This window comes from Athene noctua, chromosome 2 (assembly GCF_965140245.1).
Source record: "Athene noctua chromosome 2, bAthNoc1.hap1.1, whole genome shotgun sequence".
NCBI lineage: Eukaryota > Metazoa > Chordata > Aves > Strigiformes > Strigidae > Athene > Athene noctua.
The window spans coordinates 149,779,798-149,796,715 of record NC_134038.1 but is presented as its reverse complement, the minus strand read 5'-3'; the positions used below and the strand labels follow the sequence as shown (position 1 = coordinate 149,796,715).

General features: G+C 39.6%; 1 protein-coding gene across 1 annotated transcript in view; it reads right to left on the bottom strand.

Moving 5' to 3' along the window:
- Positions 1 to 15,279, bottom strand: part of LOC141956707 (collagen alpha-4(VI) chain-like) — a 43,819-nt gene extending 28,540 nt beyond the window's left edge. The window contains 16 exon segments of the mRNA XM_074897511.1: positions 440 to 466; positions 952 to 1,023; positions 3,283 to 3,336; positions 4,771 to 4,863; positions 4,955 to 5,100; positions 5,694 to 5,772; positions 8,795 to 9,144; positions 12,896 to 12,935; positions 12,937 to 12,985; positions 12,987 to 13,401; positions 13,404 to 13,447; positions 13,773 to 13,900; positions 13,903 to 14,231; positions 14,234 to 14,296; positions 14,893 to 15,130; positions 15,247 to 15,279. Of these exon segments, the coding sequence (XP_074753612.1) occupies positions 440 to 466; positions 952 to 1,023; positions 3,283 to 3,336; positions 4,771 to 4,863; positions 4,955 to 5,100; positions 5,694 to 5,772; positions 8,795 to 9,144; positions 12,896 to 12,935; positions 12,937 to 12,985; positions 12,987 to 13,401; positions 13,404 to 13,447; positions 13,773 to 13,900; positions 13,903 to 14,231; positions 14,234 to 14,296; positions 14,893 to 15,130; positions 15,247 to 15,279 (2,160 nt within the window).
- Positions 15,280 to 16,918: the final 1,639 nt, after the last annotated feature.

The window sequence follows — 16,918 nt, the reverse complement described above, 5'->3', positions numbered from 1 at the left end:
AACAGCTGAAGATAAGATAGATATCAAAAAAGGGCCAATAACGATTCAGTGAAAATGCTGTCTAAATCAGTAATAAATATTAGTCACAATCTTTTTTTCCTCTTTTTGCTTTGCTTCCTCAACAATTAGGATGAGATTCAGCTGACAAGAATTACTACCTTGACAGATTATTAAAATAGCCAGTAAATAAATTCCTTTCCTGTCAGACTAAATCAACTATGACTGCAACCATGCTAAAAATACAACGCTGACAGTTTTTAACCTAACAGCTCACTTAAATCCATTTTTATACAACCATAGCAAAAGTACATTAAATATTCTGAAGTTCTTACACTGTTTTCCTTCCTTGCTGATATTTTCAAATTATAAGGTAATATGAACTTAAAAGGAAGCAGAACGCTGATCTCAAAGAAAACTGATCACACATGAAAACACATACCTGACTTCCTCTATATCCTCTGGCCCCCTGAAATTGAAAATAAACACAGATGAAATTTGGTGAAAGTGTTTTTATTAAGCTTGAGAATAAGAGCACAACAGCATGCTGCTTGCTGGGCAGAGGCATGCTGGGCTTAGTATTTGTAGTCCCTACTGTAAAACCCCCTACTGCCACATACGGGATTGACCCCTTTCCTGTGAGAAGACAGTATAGCCTTCATTTTCTTTCCCGTTATGTAAAGCTTTATAGCTTTAACTAAGGCCAGTCTGGATTTGGTGGTGGAAAAAGTCACTGGCAAGTTGCTGAGTCAGCAAACTCCTTAGCAATTTGACCATGCTTCAGTTATACAAAGTACTTCTCAAAAAAAGACAGCAAAAATTGTCTGCTGTTCTCACAGCTGGGTCTTGCTGTCCATCCATGCTTCGGGAAGACAGCACAGGCATTTGTCCTCAGTACAGAAAGGAGCCTTGTGGAAAACAAAATTAGGAAACACTTCAAAGTGATATACTTGCCTTATGGCCTCTGGCACCTGGACATCCCCTGTCTCCTTGAGTCCCATTGAAACCAACTGGGCCTCTCTCCCCCTAAGAAACAGAAGAGAATATTCAAACTCATCCATACAATGATGGCTACTCATTAATTCATCATATAAGATTAAAGCAAGACAGAATTATATCACCATTCACTGCACTGAGGACACAACTGGAAGGATGAGATGTTCATACGGGTCATAAGAGAACAGTCAATTACTAATTTGAGTTGCACCTGGTTGTCTGCTCTCCCTATCCTGACATGTTGTATATTGGACCACCAATCCCTGACCGAAATCTCTGTACTTGAAGGTAGGCCTTCTGGTGGGTTGTTGTTTAGCTGAATATTGAATGACTTTCCTCTAGTCACTGATCTCTGAACCTATTATCAACCAGGTTAGGATAAAAGTTCTTAAAAAACTGGAAACAGAGCAGCATCTCCCAGCAGATTCCCTTAAAATTGCTGTCTAAAAAGTTAAACAATGATAAACAAAATGAGAACACACAGTAAACATGAGATTTCCTCTACTACCATGCAAAAGGGAAGACAAACTTGAAGAGCCTAAGATCAGAAGCACAGAGACCATTCTCTTTCTTTTCTCATCTTTAAAGGAAGGTCCCTTGAAACTAGCAGAAAAGCAACATGAATCACATTCTAGCTTAGGTTAGACAATGGTGCCACAGAACCACACTACAGTATGAAAAAACAGATGTTTAAGCATTTTGGGCTGGCTGCATTGCCTATGTGAAACATTAAGACTAATTCCTGAGCTATGTACTACATCATGATAAACTAAAGCTGTCCAGCATGATCTCTTCAACCTCCTTTCCTTGGGGCATCTTCTGTAGCCCATTATCAGCAGTCTGCTTTCTGCTGTGCATTCACTACATTCAAGTGGTTTGGATGTTTTGAATTCTTATCTTGTGGATGGAAAAAAAATTAGCTAAACAAGGAAAATGTACAATTTATAGGCTTCACACACAAGAGATGAAGAAAGTTTCTGAAAGTGTAGACATAACTTCTCATCCTTCCACAGTAAAGAGAAGGAAAATGAAAGGACCTGAAAACTCAGAAACAAGACTTCCATAATTTATCTGTTCTAGAATATTATTCTGGGTTCTCAGAAATTAAAAAATAGAAATTCAATTTCATACACACACAAAAAAAATTGTTTTCACCCCTTCGCCACTTCAAAAGTACAAGGTTTAGAATCTTTCCATTCAAAATGCTGTGGTGAAAAGTTTGGGGCATCCCATTTCAATATGTTCAAAATGTTTCCCATTTTGAAAAACACTCAGGGTTTGAATTTTAATCTCTACTTCTATCATGTCATTCTTAACTGTGAAAGGATGTGAAAGTAGTCCTATTTCTGAATAACATAAATATTTTAAAGTCATTCTGGAATTTGCTTATGTGACATTTTATTCTATTGTTCAGCAACTCAGATCACCTGAAAAAAAAAAAAAAATGTGGAAACTGCTCCAGTAGTTACAGCCAGTGATTCCAAAGAAATAGTAAAACCACAACACCATTTCTTGATAACACCAGATAACAACTGTTCTTTTCCATTACTTCCTTTCTCTGAATATACAGTAGGCTTGTCCCAGGCTGCCTCACCAAAGGCAAATTCAGACTGACCAATCTACTGTGAGAACTGGGACTACTCCAATGTGGATTTTACAGTTACATACAGAGAGAAATCCCCAGCTGATTCTTTTGTTTGCAGGCTTCTCACCTGTATTTAAGAGTAATATTCATGTCACGGGCGCAGTGTTGTAAATCTAGTTCTATGCTTATGGTGCTAAGGAAAATATGTCTTTTTCTTTGCAGGATATTTGTTTGTTTCTAGACAGCAAAAGAGAAAGTAATACTCCTAGTGGGTTGAGCTGTGGCTTATGCACATTATGTTCATGTCAGGAACAGGACACCATAAAAGATTTGTATATCAGCAAAACACACGACAAAATTTAGCTTTGTTATCCAGTCATAAGATATTCACTCATGCTAAGAAGGGAAGGGATGTCTTTTTCTATAAGAACTATGAGCACAGAATCTGGTACAGTCATGAAAAATGCGTGTACGAGTTAGTCATAAATATGCCACATAAAATGCTGTTGTGTGATTCTTTCTAATTGATTCTGTTTCTGCATTAGAAGTTGTTACTAACTATGGTGGGGTGCAAATGCACAGAGAATCAAGTTATATATTTACTTGCTTAAACACATCGATGAGCACTGAGTAAATGAGTAAGTGCGGACAGGTTCAGGCACCAACCAACATCATTTTAGCAGGAAGGAATAATGTTTACTTACAATCCCACCTTCCTCACCAGGATGGCCAGGAGATCCTCTGTAACCTGTACTTCCCTGAAAAACAGGAACTTAAGAGATAAGTAACACTGTTCTCCAAGCACACAGGGTTACTTTCTATCAGATTACTCTGCACATGGAGATAGAAAACATTTCCTGAAAATTAGAACTGGCTATGCTGAGGAGGGTAGGCTGCATCAGCTACATTTACACAGATACTCTGCACAGTCCTGCATACTTGACATGGCTGTCAAATAAAAAAACCTAAAAAAATCCCCCCAAAAACTCAGACCATAATGTTCAATACAAAATTTCTGTATGTTATTTCAGGAAACTGCCTGATGGGCTAACAAAGTTCATTTGGATATTTAGTCACATTAAAAATCTTCCTTAGTGATTTGGAAAAGGAAGCATTACACAGTAATGAAATTCTAAGACGCAATGAAAAAATTAAGGAGCTGAAAACTTGTTAGGACGAAGATATTGCAATATCCCACAAAGACTTCTAGGAATACTGCAACTTTGTATTTGAAGTCATGCAAACCCATACCCTCAGGGCAAAAACAAAAGGAATTTCTAGGAATGAAAATGAACAAAAATGAGACGTGAATTTGTGTGCAAAAACAGGCTTCTACAACTGGAGGCTGTACAACTTAGGCATCATGCCTGTCCACCTGCAAAACAACTATGTCTATATTCTGAACACGGTTTTGTCTAAGCATGTTAATCTAGACATTTTAGTAAAACAGAAAAATGTAAGAAAACCAACAAGAGAAATGGAAGAAATCAGTAAATTGGTTTATAAATAAATGTTAGAAGATCATACTTTTGCTAACAGATAACCAAAAATTCATTTATCTGCAAGCACATAACTGAAGAGTGTGAACTACAGGTGTAATTTACTTAGTATGTTACTGGAATAAGTAGAAACGATGGAATGAATAGTAGTCAAATGGAAACTACATACACTAAAAACCTTAATAAAATAAAAATTAGGATGTGTAGAAGTGGCAATATCTGTAATATTCAAAATGCTTAAAACAGACAGTATCAAATTTTAAAGGAAATAATGTCAATTAGTACTGTATTGGATAAGAAGAAACATTTGGAATAACCAGAGGCACAAAAGGATAAGGCTCACACGTGGCAAAGAAGAATTATTTTCTACTCTTAGCTTGTCAGCTGGAAGTTTCTCATTCACAATGGCTAATAAGCTTCTTGGGTAATCAGACATAATTTTTTTAATCTCTCTCCATTTTCTACTGAATTGGTGAAGCAGAGTGCTTAATGATTTTTATATGTGTGAATGATTTTCACTACAAAAATACTTTTGTAGTAGGAACATGCAACAGAGAAATGATCACATTTCATGTTTCTCCTTCATCTTTCCTAATAGCAAAGGTCACAGGCACATGCATGCATGCTCTGAAACATTACAAAAATTTGAAAAATAAAGCAAATCTTAAGTAATGTCTATCTTAGCTCTCCTACCTTTATTCCAGGACTTCCGTGGCCACCTTGATCACCGTTTTCTCCAAGGCATTTACAAACAACTTTACAGCATTTCCTTTCTGCAACAGTATCCTGAAAAGACAAGAAGCATTTCATTTATGTATATTAATCATAAAACAAAGACTGATTTTTTTCTCCCTTTAGTTTATATCACAGAACTTACAAGGTTTCTCTGCAAGATGTTTGCAATTTCTGCAAACCCAATACTCAGAGGTTCATTGTATCCAAACCCTCTGCCAAACTCTATCTCTCGAAGTTCAGTCAAGTTCTGCGTATTGTCCAGGCCAACTAATAGAAGCGCATCAAGACCTTCAATGTAAGCATAGACATAAAGTGGTGAATGCCTGAACTATATTATTTAACCAACAGTATCATTGTGAATAACAGCAGTTCTCTGAAAGAATTACATTTCATGGCTTCAACACAGTATGTTAAAACAAATCAGGTTATTGAGAACATTGTACAAGAGAAAAAAACAGACCAGTAATTTTCCAATCAAATTCTCTCCCCATTTGTCAGACCAGGCTGCTACTCAGTGCCCAAACAGAAGTGTAAAACTGATTGCTCCTGCAGAAGTCAGAGTTGGGTCTAACCTCTGGTGCTCTGCTCATCAGTGAGAGGGGCTGCCCTGAACTGCCCCAGCTGCTGGATCTGGACTCCAGAAACCAGAACCATCCCAGGCCCTCTGCACCCCTAGGCATGTTTCTGCCATCATCTGCCAAACAGTGTCAAGCCATCGTGTACACTGGTTCACATGGAGAAGCAAACACTCTCCCAGTGACCCCTGAGGAATGCCATGTGAGTGTGGGGAGGTAATGTTGTGTGGAAAAGGTGCAGCATGGAAGCAATACATTGGGCCACAGGTAGTAGGAGGCTGGAGCATCAATGCAGTACTGTAATACCTTTAAGGCGAAGAGAGTCAGCTGCTTCTCTGAGATCTTCCAGAGAATCATCCAGCCCATCTGAAAATACTAACAGAACCTGTCAGAAAAGGGAGCAATGCCAATTCAATTGAGAAGAGACAAAAAAGTACAGTTTGCCTTGAAAACGGGCTATGTGGTAGTCAAATTGCACTGAACCATGGTACATCTGAAACATGTGCTGGAAAAAGTGCTGAGGAGCAAGGAGAACAGAACATAAAAGCCTCTCTTCCCTGTGAGCGTTCTCATTTGAGAGACTTGTCTTGCTGACCAGTTCATAGCACTGCTTTCAATTGTATCTGTCTTCACTTAGTATGCTAGGTGGAAGGCCAATTCTGCTGTGACTTATCCACTGAAGAGTTTTCTCTGATATCAGAAGAGTTCTCCTATATGTGAATGTGGAGAAGAACTTAGAGCAAACAAAAATTTTCCTTTCTGCAAGAGCAGCTCCAGTTGGCTAACCGAACCACACCAGGAAGTGCGTCCTCTCTGGGTCCAATCCTCCCTCCCCACAGATGCTTATGTCCCCTTGCCCTTTCTACATCAGCCGTGCATCACCCTGCTCCACTCTGCCATATCTTTCCTTGTTAAGACACATAAGGCTTAGCTCACACAAGGACACTAATCCTGACCCTTTGTATTGGCTACATTCCCACCTTTTCAGGCCAAAGAGCTATAGTTAAGCCTCTTTCAAGGCTGAAGAAAGTACAATTTCTTACAGTTCCCCTTCAAGCTACCAGTCCTTTCCCATTTCTCTGCTCAGCTTCCCCCTTCAAACCAGCAGAAATCTTCTCAGGCCTTGCTCATCCAGTGGATTAGGTTTCTCAGAAAGAGGCTGCACTTAACTGTGCAGACTGTCTCCTGTCCCCAGTCATAATGATTTTAAGTCCTCCTAAACCCTCTGACACACAAGTGGACAAGCACAGCTAGAGCTCCATCCCTCCCATCCTTATTTTACATTCCCTATACAATGCACAGCTTCAACCAGTGAGAAATCTGTCACTTCTGTTAAGGTACATCTTTTCACAGGTGACAAAGGCAAATGAAGTGACTGCCAGATCAATTATCCCACTTCTGTTCTAAAGCAGCAAGGAGACCAGAGTTTAAAAATGGGCAGAGTTAACTGTTTTTGGCAGTGGAAAGTTCCCAAACATCCAATATGGATGCCCTGGGATTGATTCTACATTTGCTCAAGCAGAGTGTGATGCAGTGGAGAGCTGGACCATAAATGGTTAAACACATCACAGACTGTTAGAAACAACATTGCAGATTTGGTCTTGATGCTTCTTTTCTGGCAATCTTTTATTTTAAAAACATGGGGGGGGGGGGGGGGGGGGCGGGAATGTGAAGTGTTAGTGTGGGCAGCATTGTATATGTTTACAAAGCTTTTATTATATAAAACTCTTGTTGGAAGATATCTGAGTCTTACTTTGTCAAACATGCTGGTCTAACTCTTGTGCTGAAAAAAAATAATAAAGAAAAGAGGAAATGCAAACAACAGTGAATCACTATACCTGATGAAGTTGATAGCTAATAATCTTTACAGGACAAGCATGTTACCGCTCAGGATCCTAGGAAGACTGTGATTTCATGTACATGATAAAGTCTTGTATTTTCAATTTGCACATAAACAACATCAGAAAGGAATATTAATCCACTGGTAAAGTGTTGAGATATGCAGCTTATTTATTTACAGTAATAATGCAGAAAGAAGCCTTGCTTAACTCTAATCTTCCTCAGGGATCTAACAGAATTGGCAATTAGAAGAAAAATTTTTAAAAATCACGACTTTTACATGTATGTCAAACAAGTTCTCTCTACTAAGGCCCAAAAGAAGCAAAATCGTATGTGGTCATGTTCCCCATTCAGAATAAAATTACATTTTAAGAAATTTTTGGGAAAAATTATTATTAAATATGCACCAAATTACAGCCTGAATCAGTAAGCTATATGTATGCAAATGCAGTAAAAAACAGATCACCAACTTTCATCTGAAAGCAGGGGAACTCATAACAATGTGACTTTCTTGCTCCACAACAGATTAAAATTAACATCTGAAAATTAAAATAAGGTTCACAGAGGAAACCCCTCGTATTTTGCAAGGGCTAACTTGTCCTTCCTCACTAGGAAGGTCTTCCTGCATGGAGACCTTAGTAAGTGATAATATTCAAACAACTACTACAGAACATGCTCAGTGTTTACTGAGTCAGTGTCTTATTAAAAATAAACTGTGAGGGCAATGACCCTGAAACACTCTGATGAGATCTAACTTTCTTTCACCTAAGGGGAAGGATTCCCCATTCACTTCAGAAGGCATTCGATCAACTCTGCTTCTTCCTTCACCCTGGTTCAAGAAGGATGAATTAACTGCACCGTCTATGCATGTTTTCCTGATCATTGGTTATCCATGAGCAGAACTCAGCTTTGTTATTTGAAATTATCTGACAAATTAACTACACAAATAAAATTCTGTAAACAAATTTCTTGAATGATGGTTTCTGCGCCTTCTTCTTAGTGCTGTCATTATTCTGGACAGAGATTTGGGATCAGGATTTAGAGTTTCTAAAGGAGAACTGTTTCCATTACTCAAAGTACATTCTGTGGTAGATATAAGAAAGTTTTCTGTATGTATACTCATGATCATATGTATTAACCCAAACATTCTGGATACCAGCTCTCTGCAGGAGTGCCTAGGGAATCAGAACTGATATATGCAGTTATATCAGGGGGAATGACAGACCAGGAGGTTCTATATAACCATAAAGAAACATGTTTTTACCATCAGGGTGACTGAGCATGGGCACTTGTTACCTAGAGAGGTTGTGGAGTCTCTATTCTTGAAGACGCTCAAAAGCCATCTGAACACAGTCCTAGGCAGCCTGCTCTAGCTGACCCTCCCTTGAGCATGGAGGACAAGGTGACTTCCAGAGGTTCCTTCCAACCTCAACCATTCTGTGATTCTGCTTATTGGATTCACCAGCTCCCGAACTCACTTTTTGTCTTCCTGAAGCACTCAGCATCAGAGTCTGTAAACATCAAACTGCATAATTTTTCCAACTTATATGTTCATACCATTAAATTACCTTAACTTCAGCAGAGGTCACACTAAAGAACTTCTCCTCAAGTGCCTGGAAGAAGTGTGCATTCAGGTAGGTGTCCACAGTGGCCTGTGCATCTAAGAACCTCTGGATGATCTCTTCATTATAGTCTTCAAAATCAGAGTCAAAGATGAATTGTCTGGTCTGTGTCAATACTTGGAATTTGAATCTAATGTTGACTGGAGAACCAGCATTACAGCTGGTATTTGGCAGCAATTTCATCTGGAGTAAAAGCTTGGGGAGGAATGCTTGCAATTTCTGTTTCAGAAGCACTGTGGATGCCGGCTGCATACGCCTTGAAATATCAATTGCTACAGAAAGATCTATGTCACAATCTGAAAAAAGTAAAAGAAAGGAGAAACCACAAACATACACTATTTATGATCTTGTCTTTTGTAAGAATCACAGGAGTGGAACAAAATTCAATAGGGTAGATTTAAAACCAGAAGTCAGAATCAGTGAGAAAGGTTTTCCATAAACATAAAATACCATCAGTCCACCAGTTTCAGTGGGGCTATATGAATTTGCAGATACTAAGGACTACGTTACTAGATGTGTATACATACCCAAACTGCAGAACAGGTCACTGTTGTCCAGCTGTCAAATGTCCTCAAAGGGCCTAAACTTGCAAATATTTCCATGAGCTTTGCTACCAACTGAGAATGTGCAACACATATTCCAATTCCAATGGGAAGCTTGATGACTTTATCACTTTGTCACAAGACCAGATGATGCACACAAATGTAGAACAATAGACCAAAGCAACAAACATGAGAGAAAGAGGCAGCATTGCCTATGCAATGTCATATATCCACTATGAATTACAGCTGCTGTATGGTGAGGGCTACCTCAGTTACAGAATTGCTTGCATAGCTCCTGATAATAACAGCAAATACGGTGATGTGGTTAATCCCTCCCCCATCCCAAATCATCTTGCCTTCATTAAGCAGCTAAACCACTTGGCTTATTTCTTCAGTACCTCGATTCTTCATGTGTCATGCTCAATCTTATTCTGTGCCCCCAGATAAAGTATCATCTATTGTTGTATCTCTGTAAGGAAGTGAGAGGCATGCAATTTTATCTGTAAAACAGTACTCTCCCTAATTTTCTTCCTTCTTCACCTACTGACTCTGAAACACTTATCAAACACAAGATTGTTTTCCATGTTTGCTAGTTTGGGCTAATTCCTGTCGACCATTATTTGATATAAGCTTCATTACAGTTTTCCAAGTTTTCCCTCACTCATGAAAAAGATTAATGTGTTCAGCTCTAACCAAATACATCCAGAAATAATTTTATCTGAGTGGCCATTGTTCCGTTTCAGTATTTTCACTTGCAGTACAAACTGCCCCCTAGAGGGTGTGATTTGCTGATAAGCAGCATGAAAATCTTTAAATGTAAAAGGTCACATTGAATGAGCTTTTATGGCTAAAAAATCCAACATTCAGGCCTCAGAGCAACATAAGAAATCTATACAGCTTTTCTGCTTAGTCTGGAAAGAAAAAACTTCTCTTAAACAGTTAAATATATCTATACACACATATCTGTCTGCACACATCCCCCTCAGACACGCCCCTTAGCCAGGTCATAAGGCTGCACATCTGATTTCAAGATTGACAGAACATCCATGATACAAAGACTATCATCAGTTCAGGGAACAACACTTCTCTAATTGTGCAGGATGGTTCTTATTAAACATCTCCATGAACATAAATTTTATTAGCTATTTCTTCCAGTATGTGTTCATGTCCAGCCCATACACAGTATGTTTTCACAATGAGAAACATTTTTCTAACATCTGGGTCTTTTTAATCGCATAGTTTCTAGGCAGTGCAAAGGGCAACCCTGGAGTTAGTAGTTTAGCCCTGACAATTGGTCATCCACACTGCCTAGGTCTTAAAACATTCCCTGCCAACTCCCCAGTGTACCAGCAATAATACGAAAACAGCAGTAAAGCATTCCCTTCTGTGCTTCCATCTTGTGCGTGAGACTGTACAACAGCTTCTGGCAGGTACCCAATACTCTGTTGACAATGTCTATTTATTTTTGTGGTAAACACTTTTGTGCAGCTAACTAATCTTTTTCTAATCATCTGTTCTCCCACACACATCCACACTGCTAAATTGCCCCATCTTAACTGCTGCAAAGGTATCTTTTTCCTCTGTTGATGTTCGGTACCTTGATTACAGTTTTTTAAATCTAAAAAATCTGGCAGTTTAAGAGAAGGTGACCGGAGAAAGGGGAACTAAGACTTATTACAGAAAAGAAGGTCAGCAAATATAGGAAAACAGATGACAGAACAAGATAAAACAGGCTTCACGGGAAGTTGATCTTTGCTTTATGAGACAAATTTATGCAGAAATTAACAAAAATTACATGCATCGGTGAGATCAAAGCAATGTGCTTTCCTTAACTTCTCTCTATCTAAACAAGTGTGCCTGTATAGATATAGTTTACTGCTGTATCTTTCGTTAAATCTCCCTGTTCTCTGGCCACGAAACACCAGGAGGTGCTACAGCATCAGCCACGGTCACGCTGTTCCATGGCACTGCACTCCCACAGCAGCCCTCTCTCATTCTCTGCTTTCAGGAGCCGGGGGATGCCTTTTCAGCTAGAGGTTTGTTCAGCTCTTGATGGGAAAAAGAGGGGGTGGGGATGCAGAGCTCATACTGAAACAGGCCCAGCTGTCCTCCTCTGAAAACCACTCGAGTAAATATAATTCACACAGAGAGGAGCTTCTGGCTTTAGGAGGGGAGGCTCAACTCTTCATTTTGGCCCCCAGCACCCCAGTAAACACCAGCCAGTTTTGGGATGTTTAAGATCTCATGGGCCCAGAGGGCAGGAAAAGCAAAGTTACCTATTTGTTCAGCTGTTGTTACAAAAAGCCTTAGACAAGCAATGTGGTCATCCCAGTTTTCTTTTCCCGCAGTAAGTTTCTGGTCATTAAAGGAATGGAACCCAGACAACTGGGTTGAATCAATTTTATGGCATAACAAGGAGAACAGTGAGCATGTATCCAAGATGTATAAAACATCACCTATATGGTGAAAACACAGGGAAGACAACAAGGAGCTTTAAAGGACAGACACAGTCCCTGTAAGGATGGGCACAGAGAGAACTGCTCCAGAACTGTCTCCTGCTATCCCCGATCAATGCCATCCAGTCATACCACAGTAGGGCTCCCTCACCTTCAGCAGACTAAGAGCTCAGCTTTTGATTTGCCATTCACTACATTTTTTCTTTTTGCAACATAACAAACACGTCTACAGTATTGTATTACTACATAATTGGCATGAATGTGTCATTTTAAAGAGCAATTGTGTATGTTTTCTGCTTCAATCTTCCCACATGACAAGGTGACTGATACTGCAACACCAAGTCAGAATAAAACCAGCATCTGACATTTGATAAAAGTTGCTACATTAATCAAAGGCAATACTGAACCTTTATTTTCTTTGGTGCTGGGAGCTTCTCAGGTTTTGTGGCATCCAAGTTACTGTTGCTACCAAGAAGATGTAGTAAGAGACACCACCTGATGTCTCATATATAGGGAAAGCTTTTGGGTAGCATCTCAGCATTACTGTGGATTTGCTGCTCGCACGTCCCACATATCCAAGGATGGATTTTCTCACACCCCCTCTCCACAGTGCCTCTGTGAGACTTAAATTTTTTGTCAACACTTGCTGCTGACAGTCCCACTGAAGCAGTATGGTCAGCTGTAGATGACAAAGTTAGGTTTTTGGAAGGCTCTTTTTTAAATATCATGAAAATGTCTGTTACTCTCTTTTGATTAGGATACCTTGGGCATATCTGCTCTGGCTCCTTTCAGACACTGAGGAGCTATGAATAGTAGATGTGAAGCACTGTCTTACCTCAGAAGCTATTTACCATAGGAAAGAATGTAACAGTTCTTGACTGAAGCAAGGTACAAGTCTAGAAAGTTGCAAGACGGAGTAACCTGAGCAGTATTCTTTGGTAAAGGAGTTGCATTGCTGTCCAACTAGCTCAGGTACTTTAATCAGGGACTGCATGTAGCCTTGTGGATATTCACCATTATATACCCAACAAAATGTTTATGTTAGTTACCCTGGCCAGGGAGATGTTTGGATTCACAGACCTGATTGAAAAATTCTCCTCTTGATGGTTTTCAGCGCATCAAGCTTTTCCACTGGGAACTGTCCTTGCACCACCAGCTGTTAAAAGCAGCTCAAAGGAATTTAAAATCCTTATGCCAACTGCAAAGACATGGATCCTATCACCTCTCAAAGTCACTGCTGTATCCTCCACCATGTCAGCAGAGTACTCACCTGTATTTACTACAAGGTTCTGTGAGACTCCCCGGCTCCTACAGTCTCCATCAGCAGGCTGGAAAAGGCTCTGGGCAAGCCTCAGCCCTTTTCTAGTGAACACAGAGGACTGCAATTGCTTTATTCTTTTGATCTGTTCCTTTATCATAGTGTTAGTATAAAACTCATTAAGAGAAAATTCTTTCTGGGGCTCTTGGCTGTACTGGACTATTCCAACATGTTCTCTGTCTCTAGAGATAGCAAAGCTGTCCACAACTTCCACCACAAAGGTCTTCATGACAGATATTTTGATATGCTTTCTGATCTGTCTATCAGGAATACCAAATCTGTCCTTGTTCCCTGCAGTTAGTCACAGCAGCTGTTCACAGTAAGGCCATGCAAGGCCAACCCGTGACCTCTGTTACCAGAGACCTTCCACGCATAGATAAAATCCATCCTTTTCCACTATTAACTTGCAGAAGAAATCACAGATCTTTACATATCATCTAAAAGAACAGCTGGGAGAATCATAACAAGACAGAGTTTGTAACAAAAGACCAGACATTACCTAGTAGTAAGTCAAACTACCCCACTCACCACACTCATGCTCTTGCTACCTGAAGGGCCATTGTGAGGAAAAAAAATGCTTGAACTGCATGACTGTCGTGGAGAAAGACAGCATGTTGGTAACCCTGAAGTGGAGAGAATTCTGGCAAGTCATTTTCCTTGCAAAAGTAGGGTTCCCTAGCATTTTTATTGGCAATGCATCACAGCCCGGTGCAAAGAGCAATCTTTCGTGACCTTCAGAGTAATCTCTTCAAGTTCTGCTCTGCTTGTTTTGTTCACTCCAACAGTAGTTACATTGATTCCACCTCCTTTCAAAGCTTTCATGGCCATGGGAAGGTTGGCTCTATCCAGTGGTACAGCTGGTTCACCAGTAAGAATAAGGATCCTAGCAGAAGCAAGGGAAGATGCATGCCCACCAAGACTCTGCCTGGCAAAGCTGTGAAGGGCTGACCTGGCAGAGGCTTCTCTGCTCTGAGACCCAGGGGAAGATGAATTCAGTGAGAAACGCATCTCCCACTTGGAACTACAGACCAAAACACCAAACTGAACTATATCCACCTCAACCACTCATTAACTACTCTGAGTCACTATACATTTTTGAATTGCAGGTCTGTAACACTATATGATCTATGCACTACATGGGGGCTATGGGACCCCTAGCCTGTAAGCCTGATCCTAAATCTTAACCCTGACCTCTGACTGTGACCTCCAGTGTCTGAGCCTGACCCCTGAGCCTTGCTCTAAGCGGGGCACCTCTTACCCTGATGATAAGCACCATACCTTATCTGGCCCCTTGGCCACGCTACAGGAAAGTCTGCAAGACAAATGCTTTTCCTACTCTCCTGCAGAGTGACTGCTAATCAGGACACCCCAGGATGTTAGGAAAGTTATTCTGTAGTTAAATACAATTTCTCCTATGGACATTTACTTAAAAAAAAAAAAAAAAATATCCTGTCAGAACAGGCAATTCCACACCAGCCAACCCCTCTAGACTACTGCCCTGCTCCCCTTGGTTAGTGCAGGTAATTAGAACAAACTGTGCATAGGCAAGTATTGCCACCACACAGCCAAAGGTGGTAAATATTTTGTCCCCATAGCGCCTCTGTAAAAGCACAGCTGCCAGCCATTTGCACTCTGATCTTCCCTCACAGCCACCTGAGAAGGTATTCTGGATTACCATGAGTTAGAAGCTACTCAGGCTGCTAGTTTTGCTCTGGTGATACCTCATACCAGCTGACACATTTGGACCAAGGTCATAAAGCTTCTGAAGTGAGGCTTCCATATCACTGACAATGTTTTGATGGAGAAAGTCAATGTTCTCCCCTTCATAAGTCTGGGAACTCATGCTAGAAGAGACTCTCACCTTTTCTTCTTCCATATAAAAGAATCCAACATCAGCTGAGACAGCTTTACCTTCATCTCTTTTAACTTCTAGGCTGCCTCCATGATACTGTCTCTGGATCCAGTCCTAAGAAAAATGTCTTGAGAAACTCTACATCTGACAGTGTTTATGTAGATAAAGTTTCATGCTCCTTCCACCAAATTCTCTACTTCTGACTGTAGGAGTGTGGCTGCATGATTTACCATTCCATTCCTTTGATCCTCCATTAACTCCATTAGTGTCTTCTACATCACTACTGGAATCTAGGTTGCATTAAGAACTCAACCCATGTGAGCACTTCAGAATACTCCTACCTTCATGACAAGTCCGTGAAGAGCTGCTGCAAAGCAAAGACAGTCCCTCTGAATATCAGAGGAGGCACCAGAATATGAACAAATTGATTCTAACTTCACTTACAGTCAGCGAAAAAAGATGTATGTATCTGGAGGGCATATCAGATGCAAGACAAATGAAACTGGACCTAAATGCATCCTTCAGTGTAACAGTGATGGAGAAGAGTATTAACGCCAAGTGCCTAACTACCAGCATAAATTCTAACCCCTGACCTTTTCTCTTCATTGAGAAAAACTAGTAGAGGTATACACACTGACCTCTGCAAAAGCATAAAAAAATTTCCTTTTTAAATTATAACTACGCTACATTTTAAACATTAATCACTGTTTTAAACACCAATTTTTTGCTCAGATTTTAGTTTTGCTACCATGTGTCTTTTATATCTCTCTCCCTTTCACCATTCAACAATAACAGTTCTTAAAGAAATGGAAAATACATTTTCTGTGAATTTTGCTGTTCAGCATATGTATTGAAAGGGAAATACTATTTCTCTTCAGTTTTGTAGCTCCTAGAATGTTCAATTTCTGAACCAGGTTTTTGGAGAATTAAGAGTTACCAGAAGCATAGCTTAATCAAGAAATAACTCTCTATTCAATTGTTCAATGACATAAAACCAAGACGTTTCCTAAAAAAGGCTCCACCAGTTCTATAGAAGTGAAATTGAATGTACTTCATAGAATGTGTGAATCTGACCATTAAATTCTTTGCAATACATTAAGGCTCAGCTTCAGAGAGCACTGAACATTAGCTTGCCTTCTTATTTTAACAATTAAACCTCGCTGACTTCAGACACTGAAATGTGTTAAAAAGAACAGGGATGTCATCCTGAACTGCAGCTTAACTCAAAATTAGCCCCATTGTTTTCAGTCATGTTACATGACAGTAACACTGATGTAAACGACATCACAAGACCTTTGGGAAACTTTTGCTTTGTAATCAAAAGTGCAATACCAAATTTGAAAACGCTAAATCCTGTGACTTATCTTGCTTTTGGTGGTCTTATAATTGTAAGAGATTTTCATTGCTTTTTAAAATATGGAACCTCAGCATGCATGAACAAAACCAAATTTTAATAAGCTGTTGCATTTAATTTTGCAGGTTTTTAGGACAACTCTCCTATCCTAGTTTAAATATATGTATAAAAACATACCACGTTATCCCTAGTTATACAAAGAATAAACTGTCATCAATTCTTCATCTCCCTCTGGCACTGGGTATAAATGGAAAAAATTAGTTTTGCTATCAACTTGAAGAAGAATCATTTCTTTAGTGTATTACCAGTCTGCTGTGCATCTATAGAGCAGAGGGTGAAAACAAAGAGCAGAACAAGAAGTGGTTTCCAGTCATCCATTTTGAAAACTTCCCTAGAAAAAAACAAACAAAGACATTAAGAAATACAAAGCATAATTTCCTCAGAAAGAGATTTTTAATTATGGAGGAATGGGTAATTACATTTTACTAACGACATGGAGGCTTACTAGCTGTGTGCAATTTAAAGAAGCACTTTAAATTCATATTTTC